The sequence below is a fragment of the Bombina bombina genome, chromosome 6, assembly GCF_027579735.1.
Source record: "Bombina bombina isolate aBomBom1 chromosome 6, aBomBom1.pri, whole genome shotgun sequence".
Classification (NCBI taxonomy): Eukaryota; Metazoa; Chordata; class Amphibia; order Anura; family Bombinatoridae; genus Bombina; species Bombina bombina.
The window spans coordinates 343,556,578-343,581,539 of NC_069504.1; the positions used below are offsets into that span (position 1 = coordinate 343,556,578).

A 24,962-nucleotide genomic window follows, 5' to 3' on the forward strand; every position below is an offset into this window, starting at 1 on the left:
AACTGTTGTTTCTATCTTGTTATATTTCTTGCCAAAGCTAAGACATGCATACATATTTTTTTTTCACAAATATTTCTGTTGGTTGTGTAGTGTTTGGTATGTGCGCTCTCTTGATCATATGACAATTAGTTCTAGTGACAAGGACCTAGAGTGTCTGCTAACTCACTGTATCCGGGTGCCCATGTTAGTCCTGGACCCTTCACTTCCTGCCAACACTACTCTAAAGGATCTCCAAGCTTCACAACCTCATTTCCACGCAGCCAATAAAATCTTTCATGTTGCAAAGCCCAAGAACCCATCTACAAATGTTACTGTCATTGTCTTTGAAACACAGCAGGAAAGGTGAGTGCTCTTTTACTTTATGTGATTTAACAAGGCAAAATCACAAACAGAAATGGTAAAATTTACGAAAGTCTGTGGGCCACTGATATGTTAGGCACAAGCTTCCTTTTACCCAAAGTGCTAACTACTTCTCTGATAAGTAAAGTATATTTTTTACCTAACGCTTCCACGTTCCAATACTGTTAAAGGGACATTAAACTGCTGGCACAATTGTAGTAGCATTGTTACTACTCACCATGCTATTATTTTTCCTCCTGTGCTCTTCAAAGCCATTATCTTATTTAACTCAGTTACTCAAGTTCCAATAATGGTTGAGTTTACTGATTTATGGACTATTCTGTTGTGCCCTTTGAGCTAGCTTGCACAGTACAGAGCTGTATCACTTTATTTTTACAAAGTTTTAAAAGTACATAACGTTAAAATATTAAATGTCCTGCTCTATATCATTAAAAAACTTGAAAACTAGTGAGTGCTTCTTAAAGAGAGCAAAGCCAGCCTTATAGCAAACCCTCTAACCCTTGGTACACAAAAAGCATACTAAAAGCTGCGCTACAGCTTACATTCCAGTAATAAATATATTTAGAAACAGGTTCACACGTCAAATGTAATAAATAAAGTAAATGTAAAAATTCAAAATACATAAACGGACACAAATAAAAAAATATGCAAAAATGTCTGTTTCTCCTGTTAAGTGTAGTCAGTCCACGGGTCATCATTACTTCTGGGATATTAACTCCTCCCCAACAGGAAGTGCAAGAGGATCACCCAAGCAGAGCTGCTATATAGCTCCTCCCCTCTACGTCACACCCAGTCATTCTCTTGCACCCAACTAATAGATAGGATGTGTGAGAGGACTGTGGTGATTATACTTAGTTTTTATATCTTCAATCAAAAGTTTGTTATTTTAAAACAGCACCGGAGTGTGTTGTTCCTTCTCAGGTAGAATTTGAAGAAGAATCTACCTGAGTTTTTGGATGATTTTAAGCCGGCGTAGCTAAAATTCATTTTGCTGTTCTCGGCCATTCTGAGGAGTGAGGTAAACTTCAGATCAGGGGGACAGCGGGCAGGTTCACCTGCAAAGAGGTATGTTGCAGTATATTATTTTCTGGGGAATGGAATTGACTGAGAAAATACTGCCAATACCGATATAATGTAAGTTCAGCCTTAAATGCAGTAGTAGCAACTGGTATCAGGCTGTTTATGTATATATGTGTACACTTCAGTATTCTGGGGAATGGCACTTCTCTGGGTAATACTATATGCATATAATTTTTAGCCTAACTTGCAGTGGGAACGTCTAGCAACAGGCTGTTTAATGACATTTCATGTTATTTGATTTTAAACGTTTTTGCTGGCATGCTAAATTGTTTAATTATCTGAGGTACTGGGTGAAAAATTGTTTTTGGGCACTGTTTTTCCACTTGGCTGTCGTTTATTTTAATTTAAGACAGTTTACTGAACTTCCCTCACTGCTGTGGGTGAGGGGGAGGGGCCTATTTTGGCGCTTTTGCTACGCATCAAAAATTCAGTCAAAAGTCTGTTTCTCTTCCTGCATGATCCGGATCGTCTCTACAGAGCTCAAGGGTCTTCAAAAATTATTTTGAGGGAGGTAATCACTCACAGCAGACCTGTGAGATTGTGCTTTGACTGTGATAAAAAACGTTTATATATTGTACATTTTTTTCTGCTATTAAGGGTTAGTTATCCATTGCTAATGAGGGCAATCCTTTGCTAAATTTATGCCTTTAACCGGGAAAAATCTGATTGTTATAATTTTTCCGGTCCTTATTATTAAACTGTCATAATTTTTTTCTGTGCTCTTAAAGGCACAGTGCGTTTTCCATATTACTTGTAATTGAGTGAAAAGTATTTCCAAGCTTGCTAGTTTAATTGCTAGTTTGTTAAACATGTCTGACTCAGAGGAATATCTCTGTGCTATATGTGCAAAAGCCAAGGTGGAGCCCAATATAGAAATTTATGTACTAATTGCATTGATGCTACTTTGAATAAGAGTCATTCTGTACAAATGAACATCATTCACCAAACAACGAGGGGGAAGTTATGCCGACTAACTTGCCTCACGTGTCAGTACCTGCATCTCCCGCTCGGGAGGTGCGTGATATTGTAACGCCGAGTACTTCAGGGCGGCCATTACAAATCACACTACAGGACATGGCTAATGTTATGACTGAAGTTTTGTCTAAATTACCAGAACTTAGAGGTAAGCGAGATCACTCTGGGGTGAGAATAGAGTGCGCTGATAATATTAGGGCCATGTCAGATACTGCGTCACAATTTGCAGAACATGAGGACGGAGAGCTTCATTCTGCGGGTGACGGATCTGATCCAAATAAACTGGATTCAGACATTTCAAATTTTAAGTTTAAGCTGGAAAACCTCCGTGTATTACTAGGGGAGGTCTTAGCGGCTCTGAATGATTGTAACACAGTTGCAATACCAGAGAAAATGTGTAGGTTGGATAAATATTTTGCGGTACCGTCGAGTACTGACGTTTTTCCAATACCTAAGAGACTTACTGAAATTGTTACTAAGGAGTGGGATAGACCCGGTGTGCCTTTCTCACCCCCTCCTATATTCAGAAAGATGTTTCCAATAGACGCCACCCACACGGGACTTATGGCAAACGGTCCCTAAGGTGGAGGGAGCAGTTTCTACTTTAGCTAAGCGTACCACTATCCCGGTGGAGGATAGCTGCGCCTTTTCAGATCCAATGGATAAAAAGTTAGAGGGTTACCTTAAGAAAATGTTTGTTCAACAAGGTTTTATATTGCAACCCCTTGCATGCATTGCGCCTGTCACGGCTGCAGCAGCATTTTGGTTTGAGTCTCTGGAAGAGACCCTTGAATCAGCACCATTAGATGAGATTACACACAAGCTTAAAACCCTTAAGCTAGCTAATTCATTTATTTCTGATGCCGTAGTACACCTAACTAAACTTACGGCTAAGAATTCCGGATTCGCCATTCAGGCACGCAGAGCGCTGTGGCTAAAATCCTGGTCAGCTGATGTTACTTCTAAATCTAAATTACTTAACATACCTTTCAAAGGGCAGACCTTATTCGGGCCCGGTTTGAAGGAAATTATCGCTGACATTACAGGAGGTAAAGGCCATGCCCTGCCTCAAGACAGAGCCAAACCTAGGGCTAGACAGTCTAATTTTCGTGCCTTTCGTAACTTTAAGGCAGGAGCAGCATCAACTTCCTCTGCACCTAAACAGGATGGAGCTGTTGCTCGCTACAGACAAGGCTGGAAACCTAACCAGTCCTGGAACAAGGGCAAGCAGGCCAGAAAACCTGCTGCTGCCCCTAAGACAGCATGAAGTGAGGGCCCCCGATCCGGGAACGGATCTAGTGGGGGGCAGACTCTCTCTCTTCGCCCAGGCTTGGGCAAGAGATGTCCAGGATCCCTGGGCGTTAGAGATCATATCTCAGGGATATCTTCTGGACTTCAAAGACTCTCCCCCAAAAGGGAGATTTCATCTTTCAAGGTTGTCAACAAACCAGATAAAGAAAGAGGCGTTTCTACGCTGTGTACAAGATCTTTTACTAATGGGAGTGATCCATCCGGTTCCGCGGTCGGAACACGGACAAGGGTTTTACTCAAATCTGTTTGTGGTTCCCAAGAAAGAAGGAACCTTCAGACCAATCTTGGATTTAAAGATCCTAAACAAATTCCTAAGAGTTCCATCGTTCAAAATGGAAACTATTCGGACAATTTTACCCCATGATCCAAAAGGGTCAGTACATGACCACAGTGGATTTAAAGGATGCCTACCTTCATATACCGATTCACAAAGATCATTACCGGTATCTAAGGTTTGCCTTCCTAGACAGGCATTACCAGTTTGTAGCTCTTCCATTCGGGTTGGCTACGGCTCCAAGAATCTTCACAAAGGTTCTGGGCTCTCTTCTGGCGGTGCTAAGACCGCGAGGAATTTCGGTGGCTCCGTACCTAGACGACATTCTGATACAAGCGTCAAGTTTTCAAACTGCAGGTCTCATACAAAGTTAGTACTGGCATTTCTAAGGTCGCATGGGTGGAAGGTGAACGAAGAGAAGAGTTCTCTCTTACCACTCACAAGGGTTCCCTTCTTGGGGACTCTTATAGATTCTGTAGAAATGAAGATTTACCTGACAGAAGACAGGTTAACAAAGCTTCAAAATGCTTGCCGTGTCCTTCATTCCATTCAACACCCGTCAGTGGCTCAATGCATGGAGGTAATCGCTTAATGGTAGCGGCAATGGACATAGTACCCTTTGCACGCCTACATCTCAGACCGCTGCAATTGTGCATGCTAAGTCAATGGAATGGGGATTACTCAGATTTGTCCCCTACTCTGAATCTGGATCAAGAGACCAGAAATTCTCTTCTATGGTGGCTTTCTCGGCCACATCTGTCCAGGGGGATGCCATTCAGCAGACCAGATTGGACAATTGTAACAACAGACGCCAGCCTACTAGGTTGGGGCGCTGTCTGGAATTCCCTGAAGGCTCAGGGATCATGGACTCAGGAGGAGAGTCTCCTTCCAATAAACATTCTGGAATTGAGAGCAGTTCTCAATGCCCTTCTGGCTTGGCCTCAGTTAACAACTCGGGGGTTCATCAGGTTTCAGTCGGGACAACATCACGACTGTAGCTTACATCAACCATCAAGGAGGGACAAGAAGCTCCCTAGCGATGATGGAAGTATCAAAGATAATTCGCTGGGCAGAGTCTCACTCTTGCCACCTGTCAGCGATCCACATTCCTGGAGTGGAGAACTGGGAGGCGGATTTCCTAAGTCGTCAGACTTTTCATCCGGGGAGTGGGAACTTCATCCGGAGATCTTTGCCCAAATACTTCGACTTTGGGGCAAACCAGAGATAGATCTGATGGCGTCTCGCCAGAACGCCAAGCTTCCTTGTTACGGTCGGTCCAGGGACCCGGGAGCAGTCCTGGTAGATGCTTTGACAGCACCTTGGACCTTCGGGATGGCCTATGTGTTTCCACCCTTCCCGATGCTTCCTCGATTGATTGCCAGGATCAAACAGGAGAGAGTATCGGTGATTCTGATAGCGCCTGCATGGCCACGCAGGACCTGGTATGCAGATCTAGTGGACATGTCATCCTGTCCACCTTGGTCTCTGCCTCTGAGACAGGACCTTCTAATTCAGGTCCTTTCAAACATCAAAAATCTAATTTCTCTGAAGCTGACTGCTTGGAAATTGAACGCTTGATTTTATCAAAGCGTGGTTTTTCGGAGTCAGTTATTGATACCTTAATACAGGCTAGGAAGCCTGTTACCAGAAAGATTTACCATAAAATATGGCGTAAATACTTACATTGGTGCGAATCCAAGAGTTACTCATGGAGTAAGGTTAGGATTCCTAGGATATTGTCTTTTCTACAAGAAGGTTTAGAAAAGGGTTTATCTGCTAGTTCCTTAAAGGGACAGATCTCAGCTCTGTCCATTCTTTTACACAAGCGTCTGTCAGAAGTTCCAGACGTTCAGGCTTTTTGCCAGGCTTTGGCCAGGATTAAGCCTATGTTTAAAACTGTTGCTCCACCATGGAGCTTAAATTTAGTTCTTAACGTTTTACAGGGTGTTCCGTTTGAGCCCCTTCATTCCATTGATATCAAGCTGTTATCTTGGAAAGTTCTGTTTTTGATGGCTATTTCCTCGGCTCGTAGAGTCTCTGAGTTATCAGCCTTACATTGTGATTCTCCGTATCTGATTTTTCATTCAGATAAGGTAGTTCTGCGTACTAAACCTGGGTTTTTGCCTAAGGTTGTCACTAACAAGAATATCAATCAAGAGATTGTTGTGCCATCATTGTGTCCTAACCCTTCTTCAAAGAAGGAACGACTTCTGCACAATCTAGATGTAGTCCGTGCCCTGACATTTTATTTGCAGGCAACTAAAGATTTTCGACAAACTTCTTCCCTGTTTGTCGTTTATTCTGGACAGAGGAGAGGTCAAAAAGCTTCTGCTACCTCTCTCTCTTTTTGGCTTCGTAGCATAATACGTTTAGCCTATGAGACTGCTGGACAGCAGCCTCCTGAAAGAATTACAGCTCATTCCACTAGAGCTGTGGCTTCCACTTGGGCCTTTAAGAACGAGGCCTCTGTTGAACAGATTTGCAAGGCTGCAACTTGGTCTTCTCTTCATACTTTTTCCAAATTTTACAAATTTGACACTTTTTGCTTCTTCGGAGGCTGTTTTTGGGAGAAAGGTTCTTCAGGCAGTGGTCCCTTCCGTATAAGATCCTGCCTGTCCCTCCCGTCATCCGTGTACTTTAGCTTTGGTATTGGTATCCCAGAAGTAATGATGACCCGTGGACTGACTACACTTAACAAGAGAAAACATAATTTATGCTTACCTGATAAATTCCTTTCTCCTGTAGTGTAGTCAGTCCACGGCCCGCCCCTGTTTTTATGGCAGGTCTAAAATTTTTAATTATACTCCAGTCACCACTGCACCCTATAGTTTCTCCTTTCTCGTTTGGTTCTCGGTCGAATGACTGGGTGTGACGTAGAGGGGAGGAGCTATATAGCAGCTCTGCTTGGGTGATCCTCTTGCACTTCCTGTTGGGGAGGAGTTAATATCCCAGAAGTAATGATGACCCGTGGACTGACTTCACTACAGGAGAAAGGAATTTATCAGGTAAGCATAAATTATGTTTTTCCTAAACCCACAATGCCTTGCTGATGTCTAATATTGTCACTGATATTTTAGTGGTCCTGTGATATCATCATTCCAGTATGTATCCCCTCTTCATTGGTGCCTACTCTGTGGGAACTCCCATACAGCTTACTGTCACTGGCTCCGACTCTCACACCCCTTGTCCACCAACGTTCCTTCATTTGATGCCACGTGAACACAGTGCTCCAATGCAACTCTACTGTAATCCAGTATTTGAATCTTCATTCCTTTCCTTACCTCTGTTTAGACTGACTTCAAAAATCCTCAATTAAAAGGAAAATCCACAAGTGTCTAAAACTTAACCTTTAAAGAAATACTAAATCCAAAAAATTTTCTTTAATGATTCAGATAGAGCATGCAATTTTAAAGGGACAGTCAACACCAGAATTTTTGTTGTTTAAAAAGAAAGATAATCCCTTTATTACCCATTCCCCCAGTTTTGCATATCCAACACAGTTATAATAATACAACGTTTTACCTCTGTAATTATCTTGTATCTAATCCTCTGCTGACTGCCCCCTTATTTCAGTTCTTTTGACAGACATGCAGTTTAGCCAATCAGTGCTCACTCCTAGGTCACTTTACGTGCATGAGCTCAATGTTATCTATATGAAACATGTGAAACTAATGCCCTCTAGTGTCAAAATGTATTCAGATTAGAGGCAGTCTTCAAGGTCTAAGAAATTAGCATATGAACCTCCTAGGTTTAGCTTTCAACTAAGAATACCAAGAGAACAAAGCACAATTGGTGATAAAAGTAAATTGTGAAGTTGTTTAAAATGCCCTATTTAAATCATGAAAGTTTTTTTTTGGACTTGACTGTCCCTTTAAGCAACTTTCTAATTTACTCCTTTTTATGAATTTTTCTTCGTTCTCGTTCTATCTTTATTTAAAAAGCAGAAATGTATAGCTTAGGAGCCAGCCCATTATTGGTTCAGAACCTGGGTTATGCTCGCTTATTGGTTGGCTGAATGTAGTCACCAATAAGCAAGCGCTATGCAGGGTGCTGAACATAAAATGGGCTGGCTCCAAAGCTTTATATTCTTGCTTTTTAAATAAAGATAGCAAGAGAACGAAGAAAAATTAATAGGAGTAAATTAGAAAGTTGCTTAACATTGCATGCTCTATCTGAATCATGGAAGAAAATAAATTGGGTTTAGTATCCCTTTAAGAGGACACAAAACCCAAAATATTCAGATAGAGCATGCAACTTTAAAAAACCTTCCAATATATTTCTATTACTGTATTACATTTGCTTCATTACCTTGGTATACTTTGTTGAAGGAGCGGTAATGCACTACTGAGAGCTAGCTGAACACATCTTGTGAGCCATTGACAAGAGGCATATATCTGCAGCCATGAAAGAGCAGCTAACTCTCAGTAGAACATTGCTTCTCCTGAGAATACCTAGGTATACTTTTTAATAAAGGATAGCAAGAGAACAAAGCAAGTTAAAGGGACACTGAACCAAAATTGAGCATGCAATTTTAAGCAACTTTCTAATTTACTCCTATTATCAATTTTTCTTCGTTCTCTTGCTATCATTATTTGAAAAATAAGGCATCTAAGCTTTTTTTTGGTTTCAGTACTCTGGACAGCACCTTTTTATTGGTGGATGAATTTATCCACCAATCAGCAAGGACAACCCAGGTTGTTCACCAAAAATGGGCCGGCATCTAAACTTACATTCTTGCATTTCAAATAAAGATACCAAGAGAATGAAGAAAATTGGATAATAGGAGTAAATTAGAAAGTTGCTTAAAATTTCATGCTCAATCTGAATCACGAAAGAAAAAATTTGGGTACAGTCCCTTTAAATAATAGAAGTCAATTGGAAAGTTGATTAAAATTGTATGCTCTATCTGAAAAGATAAATGTTGGGTTTTATGTCCCTCTTAATGTGTTCATAATAAAAAATAAAAAAACTGCAACATCACAGCAAAGCAAACACTTTGTAAAACAAGTCGCTTACATGATTCGGCATGAGCCATAACAGATATGAATACGGCTCATGATGAAAACACGTAAGTCCAGCACAGTCACTCATCTGTGATTGTGCTCTGCTTCTGTCACAGGGTGCCACAATAGCTAAGCTCGAAATAGTGATGTCCAGTGTGAAGATTTGGAGCTTGAACAAACGGCACCTGAAAGGGATTAAAAAAGAATGGTTTTGGAAAGATCTGACACAGGAGGAAAACCATAGTATGGAGAGGCCAGCAGTTTAATGCACATTTACAGGGACACTGAACCCACATTTTTTCTTTCATGATTCAGATAAAGCATGTCATTTTAAGCAACTTTCTTATTTACTCCTATTATCAAATTTTCTTCGTTCTCTTCCTATCTTTATTTGAAAAAGGCATCTAAGCTTTTTTGTTAGTTCAGAACTCCGGACAGCACTTTTTCATTGGTGGATGAATGTATCCACCAATCGGCAAGAACAAACCAGGTTGTTCACCAAAAATGGTCCGGCATCTAAACTTACATTCTTGCATTTCAAATAAAGATACCAAGAGAATGAAGAAAATTTGATAATAGGAGTAAATTAGAAAGTTGCTTAAAATGTCATGCTTTATCTGAATAGCGAAAGAAAAAATTTGGGTTCAGTGTCCCTTTAAGCGTTTTCTTTATCCTGATACAGTTTACTCAAATAAATGTAGAGTTGTCTGCTTCCTGTTATCTGTGCACCTTAAAGGGATACTGAACCTTTTTTTTTTTTCTTTCAGAATTCGGATAGAGCATGCAATTTTAATCATCTTTCTAATGTATTCCTACCATATGTTTTTCTTCGTTCTCTTGGTATCTTTCTTTGAAAAAGCAGGAATGTAAACTTACAAGCCGGCCCATTTTTGGTTCAACACCATGGGTAGCACTTGCTGATTGGTGGCTACATTTAGCCACCAATCAACCAAAAATGGGCTGGCTCTTAAGCTTACATTCCTGCTTTTCAAATAAAGATACCAAGTGAATGAAGAAAGAAATATAAAAGGAGTAAATTAGAAAGTTGGTTAAAATAGCATGTTCTGTCTGAATCATGAAAGGAAAAATTTGGGTTCAGTATCTCATTAAGTTTAGACTTGTTTTCCTTTTTTATTTTTTTTTATACTGTAAATATGATTATATATCTCTATTGTTGGGATATTCTTTATGATTTTTGTGCACAGTTCTGTTTCCAGTTAATGTATTTTTGTAGCATTTCAGTAGCTTTTTTGGATACCTGTATCAACCATAAAAATATATATATTGCTAACATATATACTTGTACTACTCCCGGAACGGTGGTTAAATGTTTTTTCTCTTTTTTTTTTTTTTTTTTTTAGGCAGCTGAAAATGCACAAGTAAATGCTTTATTTGAGAGCAGCAAAGAGGACCATATGGAGAGGGTATATGGTAAGTTAGAGTAAAAAAAAAAATATTTCTTCTAACTTTTAGGGGTTAATGACTCATCAGCTTTTGAGACTGGTTCCTGGCTGTTGAATTTTGAAGTTTATGAGGTTGCCTTGACCTGTCACAAAGCAGGTAAATAAGAGCTGGAGGGCGGAAAATCACTCTACTGTAAACTTTTCAGAGTCATGCTGATGAGTCAAAGCAACATCATATATACCCCCGAGCTTGCCGCTGCCCACAAAATGACTCTTATGTGAAATACAACCGTGTTGTGCAAAGTTTAGAAAAATGCTATTGCTTATGCGCGCAAAAACGCCACACACGCATGTACATATGGGAGCAGCAATATTGCCAACACGGAAAAAGTTCAGGATAGTAAATGATCTGGTGGTGAGAAGTTGAACGCCTTCCAATAAAAAAGGGTCAGTAAACGTTATCAATTTTAAGCGTGGTTAGCAATGTAAATTAATCATTAGAATCAGGATATATATTAAAAATATTTTGGTCAAATCAGCTCAAAGAAACAACCTGGCTTAGTGGTGTAATAGAGAAACCTAAGACAACTAATATAAAGTGTCAAAGGGTGCACAGGGGGAATCATGTACTGGTATTAAATCAAATACAGAAAAATAAAATGATAGAAATAAGAAATAAAGGTAAAGAAAAGAAAAAGGATTCCTCAGCCAGCACTTCTCATATAAATACCATACAATTATATCAGAAAAGTAGGTGTCCAATGATCCAAGATAAAGTACACTAACAGGCAAAGAATCAGAATGCACTTAATAGATACAGAAACGTGATTCATTTATTGACTATCTAAAAATAAGATTGAAATATAACAATACCCTTTAAAAATTACAAAACCATGGCCATGGGGGGGGGGAAATAAGCAGCAGTCGTAATATGTTAAACAAAACTGTTATAAAAAAAAAAAAGGTGTGTTCTAACATGTCTCAGGAAGGGCCACCCAAGTGAAAGACGAGTTGTTGCTACATACATGGCGTAGTGGGAAAAAGTTTACCTACATTGCAGCATAAGTAACGGAGGACTGTGACAGTCTATTGGCTACAACGACTACATCCATCGGAGAATTCTTCCAGTTACCGGGGAGTGGTGAGACTAACGAAGGGCCCCTTAGATGAGAGTACAGCTCTCTGTAAGAGTTCCCTTAAGTTATTTGTCCACGGACACCACTGTGTGCTATATTTTCTGCCTCCTCTGGTGTATGCTTTAAAGAATAAGGATCTATGTTTGGCAAAATGTTGGCTATTGCTTATGCTTACTAACTTCATGCATGAACTGTTTTGCGGCTGCAAATTATTAACCCCACATAATCTGCACTGTGATTATCATTTGGGTTACTTCGTTGTGCTGAGAATTAACCCTCATTGTGGATAATTGCTGAACTGCCTTTAATTCAATGTAAGCTTGAAGCTTATACTAACTAAGTTGTTTGCATATACGACTTACAGTTGCAAATTACCAACTTGTTTCTAGTTACATCAATTTAGCATCTTGCACTGCATAATCTTTTTATGAAATACATTGTTGGACTGTCCTCATCCGTATTATTATTATTATTGCTATATTATTCTGTCATTACCAATTGTATTTGCACATAGTGCTCTTATGCATATCAGTTATATTGTGCTTTATGGGGATTATGTTCTGTATATACCCCAGAGTGCCTTTTAAGGATGTGTATTTTTATGACAGTTTTGTTTAACATATTACGACTGCTGCTTATTTCCCCCTACCATGGCCATGGTTTTGTAATTTTTAATGTTTAAAGGGTATTGTTATATTTCAATCTTATTTTTAGATAGTCAATAAATGAATCACGTTTCTGTATCTATTAAGTGCATTCTGATTCTTTGCCTGTTAGTGTGCTTTATCTTGGATCATTGGACACCTACTTTTCTTTTCTTTACCTTTTATTTCTTATTTCTATCATTTTATTTTTCTGTATTTGATTATATATATATATATTATATATATAATATATATATATATATATATATATATATATATATATAAAAATACATTTTTTATATTAATTTTATTTACATTAATGAACCATTACAGATACATTAGCTGCCCACCCCTTCAAGCCAGATCTTACCAGGGAGTGTTCACAGTATGATTGTGCAGCCCTCTAAAATGATCCCAGCTCCATTTCCTCCCACCTAAGCCCACTCTCGTTGAAGCCCTGACTGCCTGTCCGTGTACATTGTCCTATGTTTTACATAGAAAAACAAAAATGTTTTGAAACAAATTGAAAAGTAGAGTAATCATAATTAAAAGATTGCTGTTATCATTATTGTTGTAATTCGATAAACCTTTTATTATATATTATCTAGTTTATATCAAAATATAATTATTGTATACAAAAAGGGCCCTTCAATCTCACAACCGCGTCAGAAATCCAAATATGTAAAACAGGAACCTTGTTGGGTGCGTTTCAGATGTCAAATGAGCTGATCAAAAGAGAGAGTCAGCATGCCCCTGTGTTAGCCCTCGTGCCCCTGTGTGAATGAGATACAAGATTGCAGCGGGCGCCTCTCTTACACATTGCGACACAACATATATGCTGAGCATGCACAACCTGTCATTTCGGCCAAGCTGCGTATAAAGATTTATACAGCTTTCTTTGCAAATATATTTTCACAGTTAGTCATTCCGGTCAAAATTTAAATGCACATAGATTAATTACATCTTTGAATAGAAACATATTTGCAATATACATGCATTATCTAAAATGCTTCTAGCACTGTTTTAGTGTTAACATGTTTCTCTGCACATTAGGGTTGCCACCTCGGCCATGTCTTCCTGTACACTTATGAGTTACACATGTTGCTGGGTGTGCAGGGAGGACCATGAATAGTGCTGTCCAGGGTCACTTTTTCTGCTGTCCAGCAATACAGTGCATGTTTGACTAGGCACACCCTGCAGCATGTGTAAATCATAAGCAACTCTGCTGTACATAGGGTTGCCACCTGTCCCTTAAAATACAGAACACGTATAAGTTACACATACTGCAGGGTGTACAGGGAGGAATATGAATAGTGCTGTCCAGAAACATAATACATGTTCCTCCCTGCATACCCTGCAGCATGTGTAACTCATAAGTGTCCAGGAAAACATGGCTGAGGTGGCAACCCTAGCTGTACATGTACGTGAAGCTTAGCTAGATATTTTATGTGCACCAGCATTTTAAATACTTTAGCTGCCCGGAGCGTCAGTGAGGCTTCTATCATGTCAGCAATTAACAAAGCGAGTCATTACAAGTCATGTTACAATCACCTTCTCTCTAAACAAATACTAGTGCATGGTGCATACGTAAAAGGCCATGATACCCAAATGTTGAAACACTTGAAAGTGATGCAGCATAGCTGTAAAAAGCTGACTAGAAAATATCACCTGAACATCTCTGTGTAAAAAAGCAAGATAATTTACCTCAAAAGTTCCTCAGTAGCCACATCCCATTGTAAAGGACTTCTATGCAGCAAATCAGTATGTCTGTTCTGGGACAGCTAAGGGATTGAGCCTTGTGAACACTCATCTTATTTCCCTATTCAGTTTAAGGAAGTTTACTATGAAATCTCATGAGAGTTAAGTCAAATCTCATGAGATCACAGTAAAAGAGTTCATGACCTCAGCACTGTTGATGCTGATTGGCTGCTGTTCATTTCTTCATTTTTTATTTATTTTTTACCTGCAGCTGAGCAACAGCTGAAATATATTTTTTTTACACAGAACTTATTCTGCTAAGCTAAGGAAATTGTGAGGTAAAATATCTTCTTTTTTTACATAGATGCTCAGGTGATATTTTCCTGTCAGCTTTTTACATTTATACTGCATCAGTTTCAAGTGATTTAGCATATTAGTATTATGTCCCTTTAATGGGTCAATCTAGTCAAAATTAAACTTTCATGATTCACATAGGGCATGCAATTTTGCTTTGTCTAATTTACTTTATCATCAAATTTGCTTTGTTCTCTTGGTATTCTTTGTTGAAACTAAACCTAGGTATGCTAATTTATAAACCCTTGAAGGCCGTCTCTTATCTCAATGCATTTTGACAGTTTTCACAGCTAGACCGAGCTAGTTCATGTGTGCCATATAGATAACATTGTGTGCACTCCTTTTGAGTTATTTATGGGTCAGCACTGATTGGCTAAAATTGAAGTCTGTCAAAAGAACTGAAATAAGGGGGTGGTCTGCAAAGGCTTAGATAAAAGGTAATCACAGAGGTAAAAAGTATATTAATATAACCATGTTGGGTATGCAAAACTGGGGAATGGGTAATAAACGGATTATCTATCTGTTTAAACAATAAAGCTTTTGGAGTAGACTGTCCCTTTAACTACACTTTTGAAACAGATATAGCTTTTATAAGAAGCATTTTTGCTAATACAAGTACGTATATTACATAAATGTTTCTATTTAAAACTGTGGATTTCAATTTTGGCTGAAATGTCCATTTAATTGCTTCTCTTTCTGCCATGTACTTTTAAGATTATTTTTCATTTTATTGTGTTCTCCATGTCTTTTTATTTATTTTTTATCTTTTTTTTAAGTTAACTATAAAATATTGCTAGTGCTTATTTGTATTGCTTATGTCCAATTAAGGTAATTGGAAAGGGGGGGACAGAAATTGTTTTTTAAATTGCAAACTAGTTTATATGCTGAGGAATGTAACCTTGTCTTCGTATAGCATTGCTGTAATTATTTATGCTCCTGTGTATATTTTAGCTTTAGCTCAGGCTAATAAAATGCTTTGTATGGTTTAATTTTTTAAATGCAGACAAGCGATAAAGAAGCTCCAGGTTTATCCTTAATGCAAGACCTTGCTTTCCTAATTGGATTCCCATCCTCCTACAAAGAAACAGATCAGTTAAGAACAAAACTACCTGAAAATTTATCTTCAAAAATTAAACTGGTAAGAATAATATTCAGTATTGGATCACTGATTTCTTACACTTGTGAAACTGTCAAAATGTGTAATAATCAAACAAGAGCATTTAACTTTATAATGCATCAATATGGTATTTAACTTCAGTGTATATTAACAGACAGATATATACTGACAATATGGCGCCAGGTCTCATGTTCACATAAGGAGCTTTCTGATTGGGAGTAATTTATCATTTTTAACACTGCGGAGGAGTTGGTAAACACTCAAAGATTTTACAAACTCGTGAACAAGAGTCCAGAGGGAGAGTTTCTTAAAATAAGGAACTAGCTCCCTAGTATGTAATTCTCATAATACTGTTGCAATCTTTTTTTTTTTTTTTTTTTACTGTCTATGATTGTCACATGAGCTTCCTTATTCTATAAGGGACTGTTGGAAGTTAAAGAGACAGTCTACTTGAACATTGTTATTGTTTGAAAAGATAAATAATCCCTTTATTACCCAGTCAACAGTTTTGCATAACCAACACTTTTATATTAATAGATTTTTTTACCTCTGTGATTGCCTTGTTTCTAAGCCTCTGCAGACTGCCCCCTTATCTCAGTTCTTTTGACAGATTTGAATTATAGCCAATCAGTGCATAACTCTGTGGGAGTGAGCACAATGTTATCTATTTGGCACACATGAACAAGCACTGTCTAACTGTGGAAAACTGTCAAATTCACTGAGATAAGAAAAAAAAAGAAAACACAAGCCAAAAGGAGCGCCACCTAGTGGAGGTTGCTAATAATAGTAATATTAAGGTACACCAATAGATACAACAAATAGAGCAAAAAAGTTATGTGTACATGTAAATAAAAAATATCATAGAATAATACTTGCTTTCTCTTGTTAAGTGTATCCAGTCCACGGATCATCCATTACTTATGGAATATATTCTCCTTCCCAACAGGAAGCTGCAAGAGTCCACCCACAGCAAAGCTGCTATATAGCTCCTCCCCTAACTGCCATATTCAGTCATTCTCTTGCAAGCCTCAACATAGGAGGTCGTGAGAGTCTGTGGTGCTTTCTACTTAGTTTATTCTTCAATCAAAAGTTTGTTATTTTTAAATGGCACCGGAGTGTGCTGTTTATCTCAGGCAGTATTTGGAAGAAGAATCTGCCTGCTTTTTTCTATGATCTTAGCAGACGTAACTAAGATCCATTTGCTGTTCTCACACATTCTGAGGAGTGAGGTACTTCAGAGGGGGAATGGCGTGCAGGTTTTCCTGCAGATAAGGTATGTGCAGTAAAATATTTTTCTAGGAATGGAATTGACTAAGAAAATACTGCTGATACCGAAGTAATGTAAGTAAAGCCTTAAATGCAGCGATAGCGACTGGTATCAGGCTTATTAATAGAGATACATACTCTTGTAAAAATGTGTTTTAAAACGTTTGCTGGCATGTTTAATAGTTTTTTAACATATGTTTGGTGATAAAACTTATTGGGGCCTAAGTTTTTTCCACATGGCTGGCTTAAATTTTGCATAGAAACAGTTAACTGAAGCTTCCCACTGTTGGCTGTGGCAGTTTGTTGTGTCTGTTTTTAAAAACGTCTGTCATTTTTTTGATCTGTTTTTTTGCATTAAGGGGTTAATCATCCATTTGCAAGTGGGTGCAATGCTCTGTTACCTTATTACATGTACTGTAAAAATTTCGTTTGTTTTACTGCCTTTTTTTCACTGTTTTTCAAATTTTGACAAAATTTGTTTCTCTTAAAGGCACAGTAACGTTTTATATATTTGCTTGTTAACTTGATTTAAAGTGTTTTCCAAGCTTACTAGTCTCATTATTAGTCTGTTCTAACATGTCTGACATAGAGGAAGCTCTGTGTTCATTATGTTTTAAAGCCATGGTGGAACCCCATCTTAGAATGTGTACCAGATGTACTGATTTCATGTTAAACAATAAAGATCATTTTTTGTCTTTAAAAACATTATCACCAGAGGATTCTGTCGTGGGGGTAGTTATGCCGACTAACTCTCCCCACATGTCAGACCTTTTGACTCCCACTTTAGGGACTCACGCTCAAATGGCGCCAAGTACATCAAGGGCACCCATAGCGTTTCTTTTACCAGGGGATTCTGTCGAGGGGAAAGTTATGCCGACTAACTCTCCCCACGTGTCAGACCCTTCGACTCCCGCTTCAGGGACTCGCGCTCAAATGGCGCCAAGTACATCAAGGGCGCCCATAGCGTTTATTTTACAAGACATGGCAAAGGTGGTGAATAATATTCTGGCAGCAGTATTAGTCAGACTACCTGAAATTAAAGGAAAGCAGTTAGCTCTGGGGGTAGATACAGAGCATACAGACGCTTTTAGAACCATGTATGATACTACCTCACAATATGCTTAGTCTGTGGGTGATTTTTTATTTTTTTTTGACTCAGGGAAGATGATTTAACCTGATTCTGATATTTCTACATTTAAAATTTATGCTTGAGAACCTCCACTTGTTGCTCAGGGAGGCTTTGGCTGCTCTGAATGAATGTGTACAATCGCAGGGCCAGAGAAATTGTGTAGACTGGATAAATAATATGCAGTGCCGGTGTGTACTGATGTTTTTCCAATACCTAAAGAGGTTTACTAAAAATTTTTTAATAAGGAATGGGATAGACCAGGTGTGCCGTTCTCTTCCCCTCCTATTTTTTAGAAGAATGTTTTCTAATAGTTACCACCCACACGGGACTTCTGGCAGACAGTTCCTAAGGTGGAGAGAAGAGTTTCTACTCTAGCTAAGCGTACCACTACCTCTGACGAGGACAGTTGTGCTTTTTAGATCCAATGGATAAAAAATGTTTATTCAACAGGGTTTTATCCTGCAGCCCCTTGCATACATTGCTTCTGTCACTGCTGCTGCGGCGTTCTGGGTTGAGTCTCTTGATGAGGCTTTACAGTTAAGCGACTCCATTGGATGAATATATTTGACAAGCTTATGCTAGCCAATTCCTTTGTTTTCTGATGCCTTGTTCATTTGACTAGACTAACAGAGACTCACTCTTGTCTATCAGCTATCCATATCCCAGGTGTTGAGAACTGGGAGGTGGACTTTTCTTCCGGGGGAGTGGGATTTCCTCCGGAGGTCAAGACCAAGCAGGAGAGGGCTTTGGTGTTTTTGACAGCGCCTGCGTAGCCACGCAGGACCTGGTATGCAGATCTGGTGGACATGTCATCCTTTCCATCACAGTCTCTGCTTCTGAGACGGGTCCCTCTACCTCAGGGTCCTTTCAACCATCTAAATAGAATCAATCTGAGATGGACTGCCTGGAGACTGAACGCTTGATGTTATCAAAGCATGGCTTCTCCGAGTCAGTCATTGATACCTTAATACAGACATGAAAGCCTGTCTCTAGGAAAATTGAACATAGATATGGTGTAAATATCTGATTGTTATGAATCCAAGGGTTACTCATGGAGTAAAGTCTGGATTCCCAGGATATTATCTTTTCTCCAAGATGTTTTTGAGAAAAGGGTTGTCAGCTAATTCCTTAAAAGGGGACAGATTTTTACTCTGTCTATTTTTTTGCACAAGCGTCTGGCAGGTATTCTAGACGTTCAGGCATTTGGTCAGGCTTTGGTTAGATCCAAGCCTGTGTTTAAAACTGTTGCTCCGCCATGGAGCTTAAACCTGATTCTTAAGGTTCTTCAAGAAGTTCCGTTTGAACCTTTTTTGTTCCATAGATATCAATCTTTATCTTGGAAAGTTCCTTTTGGGTAGCTAATTCCTCGACTCGTAGAGTCTCCAAGTTATCTGTGTTACAATGTGATTCTCCTTATCTGGTCCTTCGTACGGATAAGGTAGTCCTGCGTACCAACCTGGGTTTTTTTTCCTAAGGTGGTATCTAACAAGTACATCACTCAAGAGATAGTTGTTCCATGCTTGTATCCTAATCCTTCCTCAAAGAAGGAACGTCTATTACACAATATTGGACGGGGTTTGTGCTTTAAAGTTTTACTTACAAGCTACTACAGTTTTCATCAAACGTTCACCTTTTTTGTTGTCTATTCTGGACAGAGGAGAGGTCAAAAGACTTCAGCAGCCTCTCTGTCTTTTTGGTTAAAAAGCATAATTCATTTAGCTTATGAGACTGCTGGACAGCAGCCTCCTGAAGGGATTACAGCTCATTCTACTAGAGCTGTGGTTTTCACTTGGGCCTTTTTTAAATGTGGCTTCTGTTGAACAGATTTACAAGACGGAGTCTTGGTCTGCGCTTCATACTTTTCAAATTTAACAAATTTGATACCTTGCTTCTTCGGAGGCTATTTTTGGGAGAAAGGGTTTTTTACAGGCAGTGGTAACTTCCGTTTAAGTACCTGCCTTGTCCCTCCCATCATCCGTGTACTTTAGCTTTGGTATTGGTATTCCATAAGTAATGGATGATCCGTGGACTGGATACACTTAACAAGAGAAAACATAATTTATGCTTACCTGATAAATTTATTTCTCTTGTAGTGTATCCAGTCCACGGCCCGCCCTGTCACTTTAAGGCAGGTAATTTTTTCATTTGAACTACAGTCACCACTGCACCCTATGGTTTTTCCTTTCTCTGCATGTTTTCGGTCGAATGACTGAATATGGCAGTTAGGGGAGGAGCTATATAGCAGCTTTGCTGTGGGTGGACTCTTGCAGCTTCCTGTTGGGAAGGAGAATATATTCCATAAGTAATGGATGATCCGTGGACTGGATACACTACAAGAGAAATAAATTTATCAGGTAAGCATAAATTATGTTTTCAAGACTCATGCTGTATCAAAGAATGACTCTATGTTAAAAGGATATATACACACAACATATATTCCAGACAGAGTCGCAAAGTCCTTGATGCTGCTCCTTCAGAAGTCCACCGGTAGGAAGGGGTTGTACTAAAAACCAAGAAGAGAGAGAGAGAAAACAGGAGCGCAAAATGGCATATCTGAGTGCAGTATATGACAACATTTATACTGCACTCAGGTATGATAAAGGCATATCTGTAGGATATATAGGAACAGCTTGGTCTCCCTGTATACAGTAAAAAGTCACCGACCGCCCGTCTGACCTGTATATCTGTATGTGTCCAAATCGGCGTAGCTCAGCAAGCCACATTCCGGAGAGGTAGAAGTACACTGGATCCGTCAAAGCTGTATGAGTCACTGAATAATAGGACGACTCTCTCACAACCACAGATCCAAGCGTGCTGAGCTACGCTGATTTGGACACGAGACATTTTTGTGGTCACATACAGATATACAGGTCAGACGGGCAGTCAGTGACTTTTTACTGTATACAGGGAGACCGAGCTGTTCCTATATCCTACAGATATGCCTTTATCATACCTCATAAATGTTTGAGGTTTCAAAGTGTGAGTGTTTTTTATCAGATTTTTATTAAAAGTTGTCATTTATACTGCACTCAGATCTGCCGTTTTGTGCTCTTGTTTTCTCTCTCACTGACAAGAGGCGAAAAAAATCACCTAAACATCTCTATGCAAAAACACAAAGTAATTTCACTTCAAAATTATTTAGCTCATGAGAGTACGTGTCCTGTGGTCCAGAGCCATGGACATTTAATCAAATAAATAATGAAATCCGAATTGCATGTATAATACCCATTAATTTCAAACTTAGTACACATATGAGGGTGTACACAATTCAGCCCTTTAATCATATTGCTGCAATTAAAGCAGGCCAGACATGGAAAACATCCCTTGTTCTTAGTTGTAATATAACCCACCCTATCAATTTCTGCAGTACCAATATCCGTTCTAATGAGGGAGTCCCTTAAAGAGGGGGCCCTCCTATAGGCAGGCATAGGAATGTCTTTAAAGTCACTAAGGGATAACACATGAAAATCTGATTTCATTATTTATTTGATTAAATGTCCATCTGGCCTAGTATATGTAGGTGAGTCCACTAGGAAGGTTAGGGAAAGTATGAATCAACATATATCTAATACAAGGAGGAAAGATTTAGATGCTCCTGTCTCTAACCATTTTGTTCTGGCAGGACACCAAATATCCCAATTAAGGTTCCAGGTTATCAAACAGATCGAGAGACTAAGGAGGGGAGAAAATAGAGAATTCCTTTTGAAAAGGCGTGAAGCCTTTTGGATCTTTTAATTGATTATTTTTTGGATAAATAATGTTTGGTATATTTTTCCAATTTTTCAATGATAATTATCAACTTTGCAATACTATTTCATTTTAGGGTTCACTTGTAAATCAGAACAATATATGCAATTTTGCTGTGTAACTAGATGTGTAATGTTATCTTTTCACCAGCAGGTGTCCGAATTGTTATATTAAATGTGATATATAGGGGATTTATGCACCTGTGAATGCATACACCGAGTAGGTATAAATAGTGGTAGGGGAAGCACTGTGTTCATATGACTAAGGGCTGGATGTAACCTTTCTCTGCACTAAATAAAGTGGTATTATTTTTTTGATAAGTGCTAGTGCTTTTGCATAATTTTGGATTGTTGGTGGAGTTGCTCCCTCCCTGCAGCATGCGCTGTCAGTTAAGTGTGCTGGACTCCATACTGAATTATTAGAGCCCAGTGATATATATATATATATATATTAGCAGGTGCTTAGAGAGCTGCATATACATATATATATATATATATATATATATATATATATATATATATATATATATATATATATAATATTTGCCATATTATTACTGTTTTTTCTACTGTTGCTGCCGTATTTAGCCAACCCCCTGGCTGAAGGATTTTTTTCTGAAAAGCCTCATTGTCCTTTAGGCTAGTTGCCATAATATTGTCCACACTATAGGCTGACTGCATGGAGCCTTCTGCCATTTCTCTATTCTGTCTTGCAACTGGCACATAAAAGTAAACAGGATTATGATGCACGTAGTATACTAATCCATGGTCTACTTGTTTGTATCTGGTGAGCTGCAAGAATCGGATTAACCCTTTACAAATAAACAAATAGAAGTCATGTAGATAGAAAAGCATGAGAACAAGCCTTGATGGGATAGAAAGGGGTGACTCCAGCATTCTTGTGGGCGGGACTTCTCCATGGAAACACATTCCTCTAGTAGGTGTGGCATTGGAGGCGGGAAGCTAACAGATCCATAGCGGATCCTGAATTTAAAAGTAAAATGAAAACAGATATGCATTTATAAATGGGTATGTTTACTGCCACTTTAAAGAAGCCAGACATTGTGCCTGTGATAAATATTGATGTTTAAATAATGTGTGTAGACAAATCGGAAACAAAAAAGAAACTTAAAAGGAACAAAGTAAAAATGCAAAATAATTTAACTTAAATGTTTATGTAAGTTAGGGGTTAACAATAATGTAATTACTTTAGGAGTAAATGTACAAACCCCCCCCCCCCCCCGAAAAAACTCAACAATGACGATCAACAGGACCATTAAAGGGGCAGTTTAACAAAAAAGAATTCTCCCGTTTAATTTGTTCCCAATGATCCATTTACCTGCTGAAGTGTATTAAATGGTTTACAGGTAGCTTGTTTACCTTTATTTCGGCATTTGAAATGTTTACCTTTATTTCGGCATTTGAAATAGCTGATTTAGCCTGTGGTATCCCAACCTACACTGAAAGTTTCTATACTTAAAGGGACAGGAAACCCAATTTTTTTTCTTTCACAATTCAGATAGAGCATACCATTTTAAACAACTTTCCAATTTACTTCTATTATGTAATTTGCTTCTTTATTTAGGTATCTGCAAATAGCACCCAGGTGCTGTCCCAACCTAGCTTTGCTTTTCAACAAAGGATACCTATATAATGAAACAAATTAGATAATAAAAGTAAATTGGAAAGTTGTTTAAAATGGTATGCTCTATCTGAATTGTGAAAGAAAAAAATGGGTTTCCTGTCCCTTTAAGTCCAGGCTAATGAAAGGCAATGTAAACACAACCAGCACAACAAATTACACTCCCGTTGGAGTGCAGAAGAGATAACTAATAAAATTATGCATTTTCCATTGTTCTCTCTAAGAGGTAGATTTATATAAACTTTGCCGGATCAAACCTAGTTTTTCTCACCGACCCTCGGAGTGGCTGCCCTGGTGGAATGATCGTAAAAAGGGTCAGACCCTGCGAGTGGCGAGATGGCTCCTATTGAAAGTAATGGATCTCGCTGGATAGGGGCACTTCCCTCCGTAGCGCTAAGTTAGCAGTGAGCAGGGGGCGCACTTTCAAAATAAAATCCTACAGCCAATATAAATGACATTACGCTGCTTTCTGCGCAGAGCATCTTACATTCACCTATATTTTCATATCCATGTGTTTTTCTATTAGAGTATTAAGTATTCGTAGTGTTTTGAGAAAAGCTCGCCACCTTTTAGTTGGCGAGAAAAAACTGAGATCTGCAGTGTGACAATCTTTACAGAATTACACTGGGTTTAGAGAGACATTTTCATATACGCCCATGTTCAGTTCATTTTACGAAAAAACAACATTTACGCTTTGCATTTTGTATTTATAAGTACAAATTTCTGTGTGATTTTTGCACATCGAGTGTACTAAAATTACGATTTACGCTGTGCATATTTAATATGGTTTATTCCTATGTAAATTACATACAAATTTTACGTTTTTGTTAAAATACGATTTTTGGTGAAGAATTTTGTTACGATTTTTAATGCATCTTAAAGGGCCATTATACACTCATTTTTTCTTTGCATAAATGTTTTGTAGATGATCTATTTATAAAGCCCATAAAGTTTTTTTGTTTTTTTTAAAATGTATAATTTTGCTTATTTTTAAATAACATTGCTCTGATTTTCAGACTCCTAACCAAGCCCCAAAGTTTAATTTGAATACCGTCAGCTACCTTCTCCAGCTTGCTCCTGTTTGTGTAAAGGCTCTTTTCATATGCAAAAGAAGGGGGAGGGGGGAGTGTCTTATTTCCCACTTGCAGTGGGCTTTTCAACAGAGCTAAACTGAAAGCTTCTAAGTACGTTTTTAAACCATTTTATACTGGATTTTTATATCAGTATCTGTGCATCTTATTCTTTATAGTATTGTCTATTACATGCAGTTATATGAAAATGAGTGTATACTGTCCCTTTAACAATACAATTTTTCCCTGCTTATTTTTGTGTAAATGGTTCAAATATTTGTTTTGTATGATGTATAAAATACAAATTTTATTGTGCACATTTCATATGAAAATGCATTATATGCCACTTAGTAAGACACCCTCTTTTCAGGGTAAAAAGTGGCTTTTGATCATTCCACCAGTGAAATAGGACTGACGAGCATTCTTTAATAATCTCGCCAGCCCAGAGAGCTTTCAATAATCGAGCACTAAGTATTGAGCTTTGATTTACAGACAGATACATAATAAGGAAGCAAGTGTATGTACATAAAGTGATAACATAATGAGATCTAATTTTCCCTGAAAGCTTAACCTATTGTAATAGGCGGTGGTTTCAAAACTTCTGTACACAAATAAACCTGAAAATGCAGTTTCTTATACATTTTATACTCTGCTGCTGGTATAACAAGTCATTGAAAATACATTTGAGGCAAAACAATTTTACAGTATACTGTCCCTTTAAGGGATTGAAAATGGCAAATCTGATATATTAAAA

At 38.3% G+C, this 24,962-nt stretch overlaps 1 protein-coding gene across 2 annotated transcripts in view; it reads left to right on the forward strand.

Annotated features, from left to right (window-relative positions):
- Window positions 1-24,962, forward strand: part of GNPTAB (N-acetylglucosamine-1-phosphate transferase subunits alpha and beta) — a 299,994-nt gene that overhangs the window by 13,593 nt on the left and 261,439 nt on the right. Inside the window, exons 2-4 of one of the 2 annotated variants that reach the window (XM_053716982.1) lie at window positions 130-339; window positions 10,367-10,434; window positions 15,242-15,376. In XM_053716982.1, coding sequence (XP_053572957.1) covers window positions 10,387-10,434; window positions 15,242-15,376 — 183 coding nt within the window. In that variant the 5' untranslated portion in view covers window positions 130-339; window positions 10,367-10,386. The remainder of the gene's footprint in view (window positions 1-129; window positions 340-10,366; window positions 10,435-15,241; window positions 15,377-24,962) is intronic. The other variant, XM_053716983.1, reaches the window with a different exon arrangement.